This window comes from Acomys minous (genome assembly GCF_964271855.1).
Source record: "Acomys minous genome assembly, chromosome: 16".
NCBI lineage: Eukaryota > Metazoa > Chordata > Mammalia > Rodentia > Muridae > Acomys > Acomys minous.
In genome coordinates, this window is record NC_140498.1 from 19669835 (window position 1) to 19685943 (window position 16109).

The 16109-nt window shown below is 46.8% G+C and overlaps 1 protein-coding gene and 1 long non-coding RNA gene across 2 annotated transcripts in view; both read right to left on the reverse strand.

Annotated features, from left to right (window-relative positions):
* Positions 1-787: 787 nt before the first annotated feature.
* LOC311587412 overlaps positions 788-16109 on the reverse strand; it is a 91802-nt gene continuing 76480 nt past the window's right edge. Inside the window, exon 2 of the long non-coding RNA XR_014775858.1 lies at positions 788-1133. This is a non-coding gene — a long non-coding RNA (uncharacterized lncRNA). The remainder of the gene's footprint in view (positions 1134-16109) is intronic.
* SAR1B (secretion associated Ras related GTPase 1B) overlaps positions 10330-16109 on the reverse strand; it is a 34529-nt gene continuing 28749 nt past the window's right edge. The window contains exons 5-7 of the mRNA XM_084764393.1: positions 15602-15705; positions 14522-14653; positions 10330-10926 (exon numbers count right to left, since the gene is read on the reverse strand). Coding sequence (XP_084620519.1) covers positions 10810-10926; positions 14522-14653; positions 15602-15705 — 353 coding nt within the window. The 3' untranslated portion in view covers positions 10330-10809. The remainder of the gene's footprint in view (positions 10927-14521; positions 14654-15601; positions 15706-16109) is intronic.

A 16109-nucleotide genomic window follows, 5' to 3' on the forward strand; every position in this document is an offset into this window, starting at 1 on the left:
CTGTTAGTCTCTAACTAGGGACGCAGCGTCTTCAGCTGTGCCCCTGCTAGGATCGGTGGGAGGGCAAGGCTGCTTGTCAGTACGTGTTGTGGCCTGAGCAGCAGCTGGGTAGTTTTTTTTGTTTGTTTGTTTGTTTGTTTTCAGTTCCTTCTTTTTATTAACTCATATATAACTACTTGCCGTCTGGTTTGTTGAAGTAGTAAGCTAGACAGCACTTGCCACAGCAAGTGGCACCACACTCACCAGGACTCTTTTGGTTTGGTTTGGTTTTTCGTTTTTCAGGACAGGGTTTCTCTATGTAGCCTTGGTTGTTCTGGCCTCACTTTGTAGACCAGGCTGGCCTCGAACTCACAGTGAGCCACCTGCCTCTGCCTCCCAAGTATTCATCAGGACTCTTGACTTCATCCACCTTACGGGAGCTCAGCACAGCCAACTTCACCTTCGGCCTCTTGTGCTTAACTCTTCTTGGGGAGGTGTGTGGAAAGACTTCTTCCTTTCCTCAGCATCCACACAAGGTGAAGGCTGGATTCCTTTTGAATGTTGCAGTCTAAAGTGCGGCCATCTTCCAGCTGCTTACCAGCAAGATCAGCCTCTGCTGGTCAGGAGGAATTCCTTCCTTATCCTGGATCTCCGTCTTTACATTTTCTATAGTGTCCGAGGGTTCGACCACTAGTGTGATGGTCTTCCTGGTAAGAGCGTCACAGTAACCTGCATCTTGGCAGCAGCCCCACCGCAGATGGAGGCTTGGAAAGGCAGCTGGATTCTTTTTTTAACGTTTAAAAAAAAAAAGATTTATTTATTATGTATACAGAGCTCTGCCTGCATTTAACACCTGTGGGCCAGAAGAGGGCACCAGATCCCATTATAGATGGTCATGAGCCATCATATGGTTGCTGGAAATTGAACTCTGAACTTCTGGAAGAGCAGCCAGTGCTTTTAACCTTTCAGCCATCTCTCCAGCCCCAGCTGGATTTTTTTTTAAAAGGTATTACTATTTATTTTCATTTTAACGTGTATGGGTGGTTTTCCTGGATGTATATGCACACCTGAACGTACTTGGTGTTAGATTATTTAAAGCAGCTGTAGAGAGACAGACGGGGTTAAGAAGAAGGCTTGCAGCCGGTGGCGCCAGCCTGTAATCGCAGCACTTGAGAGGCAGAGGCAGAAGATCTCTTGAGTTTGAGGCCAACCTGGTCTACAAAGCGAGTGCAGGTCAGCCAAGGCTACACAGAGAAACCCTGTCTGGAAAATAAAAAAAAGAACGAAGCTTGCTCTGACGTTAAGAGGGACCTTGTTTATTTTCGGCGAGGACAAACTTCTGTCCCTCAACTGTGGCCTGCCAAAATGCCTATCGAAGATGGGACGTATCGGAAACGACTACCACGTAGTTCCTCCCTTTCCGGAACTGCTTAGTCTGGCCGCAAAGGAAACTGGGAAGTGTAGTCTTTTTTTTAAACAATTGTATGATCTTTATTTTCATTAAATGATAGAAGTATGGAGCATGAAAACATCTTCACAAATACCAATTTAATATGATATTCATGCTTTATGTTATGCACACACTCTCTAAAATTTTAAAAACTAACAAAGAAAAAGCAAGGCATGGGGGTGTCAGCTTCCCAATGTTGAACTGCTGCAAAACTCAACAAATACCAATTGCAAACATGAGAAGCACAGGAATCTCATCAATTATATTGTATACAAACAAGTTATATAAAGCAGAGTCCCAGAAGCATGTTTTATATGTGCTTATACATTTCTTTTTTTCTTTTTCTTTTTTTTATTTTTTAAAAATTTTAAAATATTTTATTAATTTATTCATATTACATCTCAATTGTTATCCCATCCCTTGCCTCCTCCCATTCCTCCCTCCCTCCCAAAAGCAGGCACCTCCTTGGTGCTCACAGATACCTTGAGGCCAGAAGAGGGTGTTGGATTCCCTGGTGCTGGAGTTACACGTGGTTGTAGAAACCGAACCTAGGACCCTCTGCAAGAACAGTAATTGCTTTTAAGCACTGAGTCTTCTGTACAGCTCCAGCAGCCGAAACCCACCCACCCTTCCTGATAAGGTTGCACTCAGGCTAGTCTTGAACTTGTGGCTAGAGCCAGAAACACAGGGATTGTGGGTAGAATTGGTCTGGTCAAAGCCTGGGCTCGGACCGGGCTGACAGCACAGGCTCTGCCACAATCCTCAATACAGTAAGGTGTGGGTTCACCATCACCGACTCATCATTGGCTGTCCCTTAGGCGGGCTGACAGTTGTCTCTCTCCAGGAGACAAGTTCCTCCTTCATCCAGCACCAGGGCTTCCGGCCTCTCCCTTCTGGGGAATTTCAGATGTGTTGGGGACCCCCACACACACTTCAATAGCCGAAGGGAGTGGCACATCTCTAGACAAGCTCCAATCCTGTGAGGACTGTTATGGGTTCCAGGATTACAACAAGCATGCGCTGCTGGCTTCCCAGACACGTCCAGCTCAGCCTGCTCTGGGGCCCTCACGTCATAGGCACCTTGTGCAGGTCATTTTCGCTGGCCGGCCACTGAGCAGTGTTCGAACAGTCAAGGCGTGCTGCCACCTGACTTTCTGAACGCATTCCTTTCTAGGGTCTTTCTTCCTGCGCCTCTGCTGATCCTCCTCAGTGGATGGGCTCCACCACCTTGTTTGGAAAAAGCCAGTCCCAGGCCAGAGGATAACATGAAGCCTGGTTAGACATGGCTTCCTCAGCTATCTCAAGATGAGCACCTCCAGGCTCAGTCAGAGGTTTTGTGAGTAGACAGCACCTCCTGTGTCAGTAACTTCAGCTGTTGCTTTGTTTGTTTGTTTGTTTGTTTGTTTGTCCATGTGCTGCTGGCACTGAACCCAGCGACACATTCCTGCCCCGATCCTCCTGCCACTGAGCTGTGCTCAGCCCAGCGTGTGTTCCAGTTTCACTGTAGATCAGAATCTTGCACACTGCCACCACACACGTCAGGGCACAGGCTCAGTGGCCAGTCTGCCGTTTTGAGGACACATCTCTCAGGGCAGTCCTGACTTCGTATCATCTTTCCTGACCTCTGGCCCATGAGTCTATGAGCCTGGCGGGCAATGGCTCCAATCTTAGCGGAGAAAACAAGGTCATGTGTCATATAAGGTTCACGCGGGAAGCAGTGCTGGACCTAAAGAACTTATCATAGGGGCTGAGAAATGGGTTGGGGCTCGCGGTGTCCTGCTAAGCCTGACAGCCAGAGCTTGACACCAGGACTCACGGGGAGAAAAGAGAGGATGAATTCCCAAACGCTGTCCTCTGCTCTCCACACATGAGAGAGAGAGAGAGAGAGAGAGAGAGAGAGAGAGAGAGAGAGAGAGAGAGAGTAAATGGGTTGAAAGCAGGGAGAGGCCCCATCTTGAACTCCTGCCGCCTTCTCCTTCAGGGCTCTTTCTCTGTCTTCATTCTCCTGTATACCCTGCCCACTCTCTCATCGCACTGGGCTCTGCCAGTCCCCAGAATGCACTGCATCCTCCTGTCCTTGCAGGTCTTTCTGCCTGAAATGTCCTGTCTTCTGCCCTCTGCATTTAACTGTCTCTCGTATTCTGCAGGATTCAGTTTTGCCTTCATCACATCAGGGGCTTGTCTTGCTCTGCCTTGCATGGCGAGCGTCTGCCTATCTTTCTGTGTTGCTTGCTTGTTTGCCTTTTGAGCCAGGGTCTCATGTAACCCACACTGGCCTGAACTCACTATGCGTCCAAGGCTGACTTGAAGTTCCTGATGCTCCTGCTACTGTCTCCCAGGTACTGGGGTTATAAGTATCGACCATCATGTCTGGCTCATGTTGTATTAGGGGCTGAATCCAGGGCTCACTACATACCAGACAAGCTGTTTATTTTTTTTTTTTTATAGAAGCCTTCACTATATAGCCCAAACTGGCCTTAAACTCAAGGCAGTCTCTTGAATGTTGGGATTACAGGCCTATGCCACTGTGCCAGACTCCAGCACTTTCACACACACACATGGTTAAAAGCCTGGTAACCAAGTTTGCCTTCATGTAAGGGTTTGAGAAAGAGAATCTGACCAACAGACCTCCCGTGGGTAGGTGCCATGTCCTGGTTTTGCCCATCTCAGTACAGCAGGATAATTACGTAAAAGGCTGCCCCACCCCCAGGTCATCAAGAGTGAGGGTAGCAAATCCAAGAGGGGCTGCATGGCCACCTGACTGCCATGTTGGATTAATCTTTTGTACACTGTGTGAGGGGTGTCTCTGTGTATTCAATTGTTGATTGCTAAACAGGCAGAGTGCTGAGTACTGTCGGGACTTCGGTATTGTTCTGCTTTTATTTATTTATTTATTTGTATTGTTATTTTATTTATTTATTTATTTTGGTTTTTCGAGACAGGGTTCCTCTGTGTAGTTTTGGCTGTCCTGGACTTGCTTTGTAGACCAGGCTAGCCTCGAACTCATAGCTATCCACCTGCCTCTGCCTCCCCAGTGCTGGGAGTAAAGGTGTGCACCACCACGCCTGGCTTTTTTTTTTTTTTAATAAAAAGATTTTTGTTTGTTTGTTTGTTTGTTTTTCGAGACAGGGTCTCTCTGTGTTAGCCTTGGCTGTCTTGAACTCACTTTGTAGACCAGGCTGGCCTCAAACTCACAGCAATCCACCTGCCTGTGCCTCCCTAGTGCTGGAATTAAAGGCATGCACCACCATGCCTGGCTAACAACGGTTTTATTTCCTTAACAGACTCTTATTTATTTCGTGGCTGCCTCCAGCCCCAAGAGCAGGGCTTTGCTTTGTGCCTTGCGAATGCCTAAGGAATGTCAAAAGTAAAAATGAATTTCAGCATTCAGCATGCCCTGATTGGGAGCATTTATTTATTATTTTATGTGTACTGGTGTTTTGCCTTCATGTGTGTCTGTGCTTCACATGCCTGCAATGCCTGTGGTGGCCAAAAGAGGGCGACATCCCACTGAGACTGAGCTACAGACAATTGTGAGCTGCCAGCTGGATGCTGGGAATTGAACTCCGGTCCTCTAGAAAGAGCAGCCAGGTGCTCTTAACTATTGCACCATCTTTCTAGCCCATCATGCAAATTCTTTTCTTTTCTTTTTCTTTCTTTCTTTCTTTCTTTTTTTTTTTTTTTTTGGTTTTTTGAGACAAGGTTTCTCTGTGTAGTGTTGGCTGTCCTGGACTAACCTTGTAGACCAGGCTGGCCTCGAACTCACAGCGATCCACCTGCCTCTGCTTCCCAAGTGCTGTGATTAAAGGCGTGCGACACCACCACCTGGTACAGATTCTTTTAAGTGGAGAAAATCTGTTGTCCGTTAACCCAACCCCCTAGGAGCAAATGAGGAAGAAATTTTTATTTTCTTTCTGCAGCATTATCTGTCTGTTTGTAATGTCCAATGACCATCACGTAAGCCATTTTGACATTTCAAATGTTTAAGTCTTACTTTATGTGTTTAGGTGTTTTATTTGCATGTATGTGCATTGCATGTGTGTCTGGTGTCCAAGGTCAAAAGAGGGCATCAGATTCTCCTTGACTGCAGTTAGAGATGGTTGTGAGCTGCCACACAGATGTTGAGAACTGAACCCTGGTCCTCTGCAACAACAGACACTGCTCTTAACCACGGAGCCATCTCTCTAGTCCTGCCATAGCAATCTCAGAGAGAAAGAGGAAGGGAGGGAGGGAGGGAAGGGAAAGAGAGGGTGAGGGTGAGAGAGAGAGAGTGATAGTTTAAAAAAAGTTTCCCAGGAAATTCTGCACATGCTAATTAATGATAGAGAACCTTTACATAGGTAAAAACCACTGGTGTCTGGAGAGATGGCTCAGCTGGTAACAAGTAAGGTGCTTGCCCTGCAAGCAGGAGGACCAGAGTTCCAAACCCACTTAAAAATCCTAGTATGGGGCTGGAGAGGTGACTCAGAGGTTAAGAGCTCTGGCTCCTTTTAGTACGAACCAGTTTTTGTTTGTTTGTTTGTTTGTTTTAATCTTTATGTGCATTGGTGTTTTGTCTGCATGTATGTCTGTGTGAGGGTATCAGTTGGAGTTACAGACAGTTGTGAGCTGCCATGTGGGTGCTGGGAATTGAACCCGGGTCCTCTGGAAGAACAGTAAGTGCTCTTAACCACTGAGCATCTCTCCAGCCCCTTGTTTTTTGTTTTTGTTGTTTTGTTTTGTAAGAGATGGTCCAACTCTGTAGTCCACTCTGGCCTTGAACTTCGGATTCTCCCATCTAGTTATAGGGGTACACCACCACATTTATTTTTGCTTTTTGTGGGGAAAGGGATTTATCAACGAAACCAGGTCTCACCCTGTACCTCAGACTGTCCTCAAATGCTTGGCAGCTTGTGCCCCAACTACCCAGAAGCTGAGATTACAGGTATGAGCTACTACACCCAGCTAAGATGGATTTAGAACTTGTTTTATACCAGGAAGCATTTTCCCCTCTAGAGAACCCTCCGGCTGCAGGATACAGCGAATGGGCCTGAGCCCCTGGATGTGGGCTTGGTGGCGCCCCCATTACCAGTTGTTTTCCAAGAAGTACAGGCCTTCTGTCTCTAAACATCCACCAGACCTTTCCCTCTTGCTTGGCACCCTCTCACTTGGTCCAGTTCATCTCCCCTGATCCATAGTCTGGGCTTTGAAGCAGGTTAGGTTCAGGCAATGTCACCATCATCTGGAGGGGACCCACTGGCTGTAGGATGCCTTCCAGGGGCCAATTCCACTGCCTTGTTACCTCACGTTTTAGGGGAAATCTCTCTTTTGGGGTGTCCCTTGCAATATACAAAGGGCTTCTAACAGTGTCAAGATCTCCTTTATGGTTTTAATCCTCTTGGTGGAGGTGAGGGTCCATCTTTCTCGGCCCAGGGTCTCATGCATGTGGGCTGAGGTAAAAGGGTAACAGCTATCCGTGTATATAGTGACAGACTCATTCTTTTCCCCAGCAGAGCGCCTGAGTTAGTGTTAGGAGCTTGGCACACTGAGCTGCAGTCCCTTGGTTCCTGGGTTACCATTGCAGCCACAGAGTACCTGATTGCATCCTGTCAAGACTGCTTCCTTCAGTGTACAGTACCTCATCTGCTGCCCGCAACAGGGCATCGGTCAGGACAGTCTGACAAGTTGAATCAGGTCCATTACCTGCAGTCATGCAGAGGTTCTGCAGGGTCATCACCTGGTAACAGGCTAGCAGGGTTGAGGGCCAATGTTTTGTGGAACCAGATACAGGGCAGGTGACTTGGTAAGGAGTCACCTATCTGTTTGGCATCCATTTTTATGGGGTGCCCCATAAGAGAGCCTCAACCAAACGTGGGCAACCAGGAACAATTTCTGCCCAAGAGCTCTTTACCAGAAGAGCAGTGGCAGCCACTGTCTGGACATGTGCTGGCCAGCCGACCAAGACTGAGCCAAGTCTCTTTTTATTTTTTAAAAAAATATATATTTTATTAATTTATTCATATCACATCTCAATGGTTATCCCATCCCTTGTATCCTCCCATTCCTCCCTCCCTCCCGCTTTCCCCCTACTCCCCTATGACTGTGACTGAAGGGGACCTCCTCCCCCTGCATATGCTCAGGCCTCTTAAACAAGCCACCAGCAGCTTCCAAGGGCCCAGGGATCGAGTGAGGACTTCTCTGTAATTCCCCTTATCCACATAGAGGGTTTGATGACGCTGGTGGAGAGGGGAGGCAGGCGGATCTCTGTGAACTCAAGCCAGCCTGGTCTACCGATCAAGTCCAGGGCAGCCAAGGCTACACAGAGAAACCCTGTCTCGAAAACCAAAGTCTTTTGTGCTCTGCCAAGTCTTGATTGTTGCAGACTTTCTCAACTATTTCTAACAGCTGGGGCCTAGTGATACTCTCAAATCCCTCTAACGTTTTTGAAGTGTTTTTTTTTTTTTTTAATACTTGGGGCCAAGTGTACAACAAAAGCACTACCTATGTTTAATCCTCTTAAAAAGGACCTAATGAAAAGTGTCCAGAGTCCTTGGTCACTGTTGGACAGAAGAGAAAATCCATCTATCAGGGCTGCACTGCTCAGGGCACTGATCCTTTCACCCAGCCTGGGTGGCTTTTCTACTCTTTCCTTTTTAGAGATAGTGGGTTTTGAGTTTTCCAATTATACACACCACTGGTTATGAGCCGGGCGTGGTGGCACACGCCCGTAATCCCAGCACTCAGCAGGTAGAGGCAGGTGGATCACTGTAAGTTCGAGGCCAGCCTGGTCTACAAAGCAAGTCCAGAACAGCCAAGGCTGCGCAGAGAAACCCTGTCTCGAAAAACCAGAAAAACCTACAGCACTGGTTATAAAGGGAACAGTAACTGGCTGGAGAGATGGCTCAGCAGTTAACACATACTACTTGCTTATCTAGATAACCTGAGTTCAATTCCCAGGACCCACATCAGGCAGCTCACGACTAGCTTGGAACTACAGTTTTAGAGGGTCCAACACCTGCAGGCACCTTCACTCAAATGCACATACCAACATGCAGTTTAAATACATAATTTAAATTAATAATTCTTAAAGGAACATAAACTACAAGAGGAAGGAGTAGAATACACGTGCACGCACACATAAACACACACACACACTCCCTGCACACAACAGGAGAGGGGGGAGTATGAGGCTCAGGGACCTGCTTCTTGTGTGACCCCTGCTGAGATGCCAGCCACTCTAGCCCCCATGAGAAAGCCATATTAAAGAGTCACTTTTTAAAAAAAATTCTTGTTACTTTATTGTACATTTAATTTCAAATTGTGTGTGAGTGTGTGTGTGTGTGTGTGAGGTGGGTGGCATTGCCGATGAAGCTATGATCCAGAATCTTTCTAGGTCACAGTTCAAATATTTCAGTAACCCTGAGGTTGACAGCCATCTATCTGGGGTGGCAACCTCAGCAAGAAGGAAGCAACCTTGTGATTTGGCATCCATCTCAGTTAACCTAACCATGAGGCATAAACAGAAATGGTGGCCCCACAGCACTGTGTACTCACACCATGCCCTCTGCTCAGCACGGTTCTTTCTCTCTTGCTTCTTGGACTAAGGAGGCAACACCAGGCTGTCACGATGGCTTGTGCCATTTTTATTTTTCTCAGTATTTTGAGGTTTTGGTTTGTTTGTCTGTTTGTTGAATTCTGAGCCTTTTAGTCACAATCATGAATAAGCAAAAGTGATAACCCCTGAGTTCTTTACACGTATGTAGGGAATGGTGAGGAGGCTCTCCTAATCTAGACAGTAATCTTTAAATAAAATCACTATATGTGCTTATCATGTCTGCTTCTTATCTGGGGAAAAACTAAATAATATTGATTTACAGACAGGAAAACAAGATTGGGGAGCCCTAAGGCAGAGCAACTGACTCCCATATTTATTGTTTAGGCTACTATTTGAGATGGGTGGGGCCCTTTTCCCCTCTGCATGAACAAAGTCTGTATATTCAGACTGTCTCAAAATCCAAAGACAATTAGCACTTACCTCCTCCTTCTTCTTCTTCTTTTCAAGACAGGGTTTCTCTCTATGTAGCCTCAGCTGTCCAGTACTCACTTGTAGACTAGGCTGGCCTCAAACTCACAGCGATGATCCACCTCCCCCCCCCCCCAGTGCTGGGATTAAAGGCATGTGCCACCGTGGCCGCTTACTTTTCATTTTTGTTAATGATGGGCATAGTCTCAGGCATAAGGAGCTTTTTAGGGAATTGTATTGGTTGTATTGGTGAGCACAGCAGTATCACATGCAGAGCAAGCCAAGTGCCAAAGAGAGAAAGATGGCCCAAGACAAGCTCCCGTTCACCTCCTCAGGAGACAAGCTGGCCCCAGTGCAGAAGAGCCACAGGACAGGAGCAAACTCCTGCCCCACAAGCTGCTGTTTCCCTCCAGGAACACAGGGTTCTGAGCTAAGCTACTCCTCTTGGAAGTCCCGTTCCCGTAAAGAGCCTTGCGAGTGACTCTTGTGGACTGTCAGGTCCCTTGTCACTACTTCTGACAAAGAATCACTAAATTCAAAGAGTTGCTAACTCAGCATCAGACTAGGATGGGACGGCAGAGCCTGTACAATAGGCCACAGCTGTGATTTTCTGTGAAAGGCTGGACCCACAGAGTCCACAGACTGCGGCTATGGTAGTAATGGCAGGTCTTGTGACTGGTAAAGAAAATGGAGGATTCAGAACCTTGGCGTCAGGCACACTCAACTCTGCTGTGTGGTAAGTGGAAAGCCTCTAGGAGCTTAAGCACCATTCTGGATCTTCTGAGGGAATCTCCCTGCCCATCAGACATGCTCTCGTATGTACAATATCAAATCCTCACGTTTTCAGAGCACACTAAGCCATATGACACATTCAAATGAAACAGCGACCCAACAAAGCCAAATGTTGGAGTTTGTTTTATTGCATGACGTTTGCATAAGAAAAAGTAGTTCTGAAAACGGTAAGGCATCATGCAATCACTGATAAGTGGATTTTAACTGTACACAAGATAGGCAGACAATCTAAAATTGAAAAACTATTTCCAAAAGTACATAAAAGTTTCACATGATGAGCTTTTAAATATGGTTTATATTTGTAGTTTCACATCGTTAAAAAGTGCTTTCAATGTACTGCTGGGAAGCTGATTTTTATAAACGGTGATGGGTTGATGTGGGATTAGAAACTGTAAAAACTATCTGTGTGGAATTAGAAAGCTAACATTGTGATATTCAAACTTGAATCAGTTTGCAATTTCCACTCAGGTAGATATATTAATAATCTAAAAACACCTACTCTGAAACCAACAAAAGTCTATTGAATTCAAGTTATGCATGTTGGGGGATGGATCTCTGAGGCCTGGGTGTGTGGGCAGGGCCGCTGCTAATCGATGTACTGTGCCATCCAGCGGAAGCCTTCTCCATAGCCTTGCCTTTTCAGCACGCTGCACATGAACACTTCCATAGGCCTGGCATTCAGCTCCTTCAGCGACACGTTGCCCTGGAAGAGAAAGGAGCTGTTACAGTGAGGTCTCGTGGAATAAAAGTTCTACTCCCAGCACTCTATAGATTTTCAGTCAGAACAAAAGGTGTCAATGCTAAGGCATGGTGGCTTAGTGTTGGGATGACCTACACCCACACACATTGTATCAAATGGCTATGTGGGTGTGCCCCTGTATTTTCCATTGTGAATTGCTGTGCTGGCAGGATATTTGTTATTATCTGCTTTTGTTTTGGTTTTTTGAGACAGGGTTTCTCTGTGTAGCCTTGGCTGTCTTGAACTTGCTTTGTAGACCAGGTTGGCCTCAAACTCACAGTAATCCACCTGCCTCTGCCTCCCAAGTGCTGGGATTAAAGGCCTGCGCCACCACACCAGTCGTCTTCTTCTTCTCCTTCTCCTTCTTCTTCTTCTTTTCTTTTTTTTCCGAGACAGGGTTTCTCTGTGTTAGCCTTGGCTGTCCTGGACTCTTTGTGGACCAGGCTGTCCTCGAACTCACAGCTGTCCATCTGCCTCTGCCTCCCGAGTGCTGAGATTAAAAGCGTGCACCACAACTGGCCCTGCTTTCTATATGTAAATGCTGTCCTTCCTCACTGGCCCAAAAGACGACTCTCTGAGATTATCATGTTAAAAAGCACAAAGCCCTCACTGTCAAAGCCAAAAGGCACCACAAAGAGATGGACCACGTTAGCCTGCTGCTCACTGGTTCAGATGGATGAGTGAGGAGTGTGGCTTTTTGCAAGGTGACAGGTGGAAGGACAGAGGCAAGAGACAGAGCACAGACAGGAACTGAGCTGGGAGTTAAAGAGCAAGCCAGCCATGTGGTAGGGATCAGCAGCAGGGTAGTCTGGTTAAGTTTAGAAGGCTAGCTTACGGACTGCCCCCACAAAAAGGCCAACAGCCTTATACTGTACAGAACGATGTCTCCACGTCTATATTACTAAACTTGAAGGGGATCCCCTCAAAGGCCCCTGCAATAATTAGCACCCAGGTCCCCTTACACATGAAACCTTCTCTTGCTATGAAAAAGTGGCAATGAGTGGGAAAGATGTGATCATGGGGGTGCTAAGGACTGAAAACAGTCCAACTTGCCGAGCCATGCCCATGAGCTGGGGCATGCCATATTCCTCTCGGGAACCTGAGATGGGCGGCTCTCAAGCTCCAGCTCAGCCTAGGCTATAGAAAGTAAGACCCTGTCTCAAAACCCCAAAATCTATTCCTGATGTTAAAGACAGCATTCTGAAAGGTGGTGGCATACCTCTGTGATCCCAGCACTCTGGAGGATCAAAGTTCAAGGGCAGCCTTGCCTATGAGACTGTGCCCTAAAACTCGTATAAGGAAGACAGAAGGCTAGGATGTCCACAGCAGTAGAGTATTTCCCTAGCATGCACAGACATCCACCTCGTGCTACATTCATTCCTCTGCTGCAGTTTTTCTTTGCCCAGAAAGAACTAATATATGAACTAATGAACTGTTTATAAACCATGAAGTACGTCCCACGGTTTATGTAGGAATATTTCTTTTTGTTTGTTTTGTTGAGAAAGTCTTACTATGTAGCACCCAGGGTGACCTCAAACCTGTGACGCTCCTGCCTCAGGTTCCCAAGTACTGGAATTACAGACAATACTGCAGGTCATATCCTGCAGATTTCAGGAATTCTTCCGTACTAACATGCCTCCCCTCATGCCTCAACAAATCCACTATAAATAAAAATAGGAGCTCTAATGGTGTAATTGGTTAATGGGGGTGGAGAGATGGCCCAGTGCTGAGGAGCAATTGCTGCCTCCTCTGGCCTCCCTGTGCAATAGGAACATATATAGTACCCAGACACAAAACATCCATAAATATAAATTTTTTTTAAAAAGGGGGCGGGCATGGTGGCACACACCTTTAATCTCAGCACTCTGGAGGCAAAGGCAAGTGGATCTTTTTGAGTTCAAAGCCACCATGGGCTACAAAGTGAGCTAAGACAGCTAAGGCTGTTACACAGAGAAATCCTGTCTCAAGGAAAAAAGAAGTTAAAAGGGTAAGGAATACTGGAGAGACGCACAGAGGTTAAGGGGGAAGGGATACTGGAGAGACGCACAGGGGTTAAGGGCCCTTGTTCTTGTGGAGGAGCTGGGTCCAGTTCTCAGCACCCGCACAGGGCCTCACAACTGCCTAGACTACCACACCAGGCAGTAATATAAAGCGCAGGTCCTGAACATAAGACAGGTGTGTGTAGGGATCTAGGCTGATACTTGCTAACACACTGAAAGGAAAAAGGAAAAATAAAAATCCAAAGCAGGTGTGTCGTGCACACCTTTCATCTCCGCACACAGGAAGCCAGGGCAGCAGCCTGCTCCACAGAAGTCAGTCCTGACAGCCACAGCCAGGGCTGCAAAACCAAACAGACAGAAGGCTAAAATGGGAGCATGCCCTCGTGGCCTGGTGGAGGTCATTTGTTCTGGTTTTGGGTAGTGTTGGTAACAGAACCCAGGCATCCTCTACTACTGAGCTACACCTCTAGCCTATAGCTAATGCCAAAAGTTTATGGTGATTAACACTTAGAAATGAGGGGATTAAAAGAAACTCAATGGTCTACAAAGCAAGTCCAGGACAGCCAGGGCTGTTACACAGAGAAACCCTGTCTCGAAAAAAGAAGAGGGGGGGGGGGGGAGAGGGAGAGAAACTAAATATACAGGTAAGTTTTCTTTAAGGAAAAAAATGAGCTTGTATAGTTGTACATAGAAATGTAAAATGGGGCCTGGAGAGATGGCTCAGCGGTTAAGGGCACTGCTCGATCTTCCAGAGGTCCTGAATTCAATTTCCAGCAACCACATGGAGGCTCTTAACCATCTATAATGAGATCTGATGCCCTCTTCTGGCCTGCAGGGGTACATGCAGAGAGAGCACTCATATACGTAAAATAAAATTTAAAAAAGTAAGATGTTTTTACTACAGAATTAAATATTCACACTGGTCAAAGCCTTTAGCCCCAGCACTCAGGAGGCAGAGGCAGGCGGATCTCTGTGAGTTCGAGGCTAGCCTGGTGTACAAAGTGAGTGCAGGACAGCCAGGGCTCTGTTACACAGAGAAACCCTGTCTCGGGGGGAAAAAGTGGTCACACTGGTGCATGTGTGTGATCTCAGCTCTTGTGAGGTAAAGGCAAGAGATCAAGAGAGTTTCAAGCTACTCAGGGCTACATAATGAGCCCCTATTTAAAACCAAAAAACCCAAAGAAATCACTTTCTAAAGGTTTTTTTTTTTTTGGTTTTATGAGACAGGGTTTCTCTGTGTAGCCTTGGCTGTCCTGGACTCACTTTGTAGACCAGGCTGGCCTCGAACTCACAGCGATCCGCCTGCCTCTGCCTCCCGAGTGCTGGGATTAAAGGCGTGTGCCACCACGCCCGGCCCCACTTTCTAAAGTTTTTTACCTTTTTTAGCCGGGTGTTGTGGCAAATACATTTAATCCCAGCCCTCAGGAGGCAGAGGCTGGCAGATCTTTGTGAGTTTGATGTCAGTCTGGTCTACACAGTGAGTTCCAGGACAGCTAGAGCTTCAGTGAGACCCTATTTCAAAAAACAAAGTAAAAAAAAAAAAAAAAAAAGGTTTTTACCTTCCCTGTCGTCTGACCATATAATCCGAACATCTCTCGTAACCTCTCTTCACTGACGGCTTCAGGTCTGTCAATCTTATTCCCAAGAATTAGAATAGGCACATTGGCAATGGTTTCATCTGTCATTAGGGACTGAAACAAAGCAAATAACAGGAAAGACAAGTTGATTTAAACCTACCTAAACATCTTATTTTGAACCGACACCAAACAGCCAAGGACTCATTCTTCACTGTGTCATGACACCCGGACCTGCTTAATCACACTTTCCTCACCACTCTAAGAGAGCACTAAGGAACCATAGGCCAGATCCTCCTGTGTCCCTCAGGCCTGGAGAGGCTCACTGTGCAAATCACTAGGGCAGTCTGGGCGCCTTGGAGGTGGGGCAACCCTGTTTCACCTGTGGTTCACCTGTGGTTCATTAGGTTCCAATCTCAGGTGAAGGAAGAGCAGCAACTATTTAGGCACTGACCTGAGTGCTGAGGGAAGCGATACTGTACATAACATAAGGAAGAGTCAGCAACGAACTGACCCTGTTCCAGATCACAGAGCCTTTCTGGATAAAGGAATGGTCAGGCTGACCTCCAGTCAGACCACGGACCTCCTTACTCTGTGGTCCCAGGTTTAGCTCTGCCTTGCTGGAAACTGCTGAGCCTCTTTACAAAATGTCTGACCAAGAGACGGTACAGAGGGATGTGAGCACGCACCTACTTCCTCCTGGAAGTGGCCACAGAGATGGCTGACAATTGCGAAGGAACAGAATCCTGAGACGGTACGACTCTGGATCAACTGGCTTCAGGAACTTACAGGCATGCACACACATGCAGGGCACACTCTGGAGAGGGTGAACTCAGGTCTCCAGAGGAGTTTCTGTTAGCACTTCCTCACTAGCGCCAGCTACTGCGGTGTACTACCTCTCCATTCTAAGCAGTCATGACCAGTTAAAGCAGTCTCTGAGCCCAGACTGTCAGGAGTGTTCTCAGACACTGCAGGAAAGCTGCACTCCGACAGCGCCATCCGCACCTGTTCCTTCAGGCTGCCCAGAGGGAGTTCACTGTGTTTAGTTTTAATTATTCAACTTACATCAAGTTCTTCTTTTGATTCTAACAGCCTTTCATGGTCTGCACAATCCACAAGAAATACAATGCCATTGATAGCAGGAAGGTAGTTTTTCCATACTCTTCGGGCTAACAAAAACAATCATGAGTTAGGATTTATGTGTTGGTCAAGCCTAGTGGATGGTTTGATGGGAGAGTCCAACAAGGTCTCAAGAGTACTGAGGTGTCCTTTTGCCTGCTATTTCACTGTACAGCCACCTGCTTGTTTTGCCAAAGATTTTGGTACCAAAATTTCCCCAGAATACCAAAACAAACTTCAGACTTTCCTTGATTGTAGGCAAGTCAAATCCTTTACTGTCCTCCATTAAGAAACAGGCTTAGGAGCAGGAGAAACGCTCAGCGCTTAATAGTGCTTCCTGTTCTTCCAGAGGACCCTAGTTTGCTTCCCAGAAGCGCATAGGTGGCTCACAACCACCTGCAACTCCAGTTGCAGGGGACCCCACACTCTCTTCTGCTTCTACAGGGACCTGCAC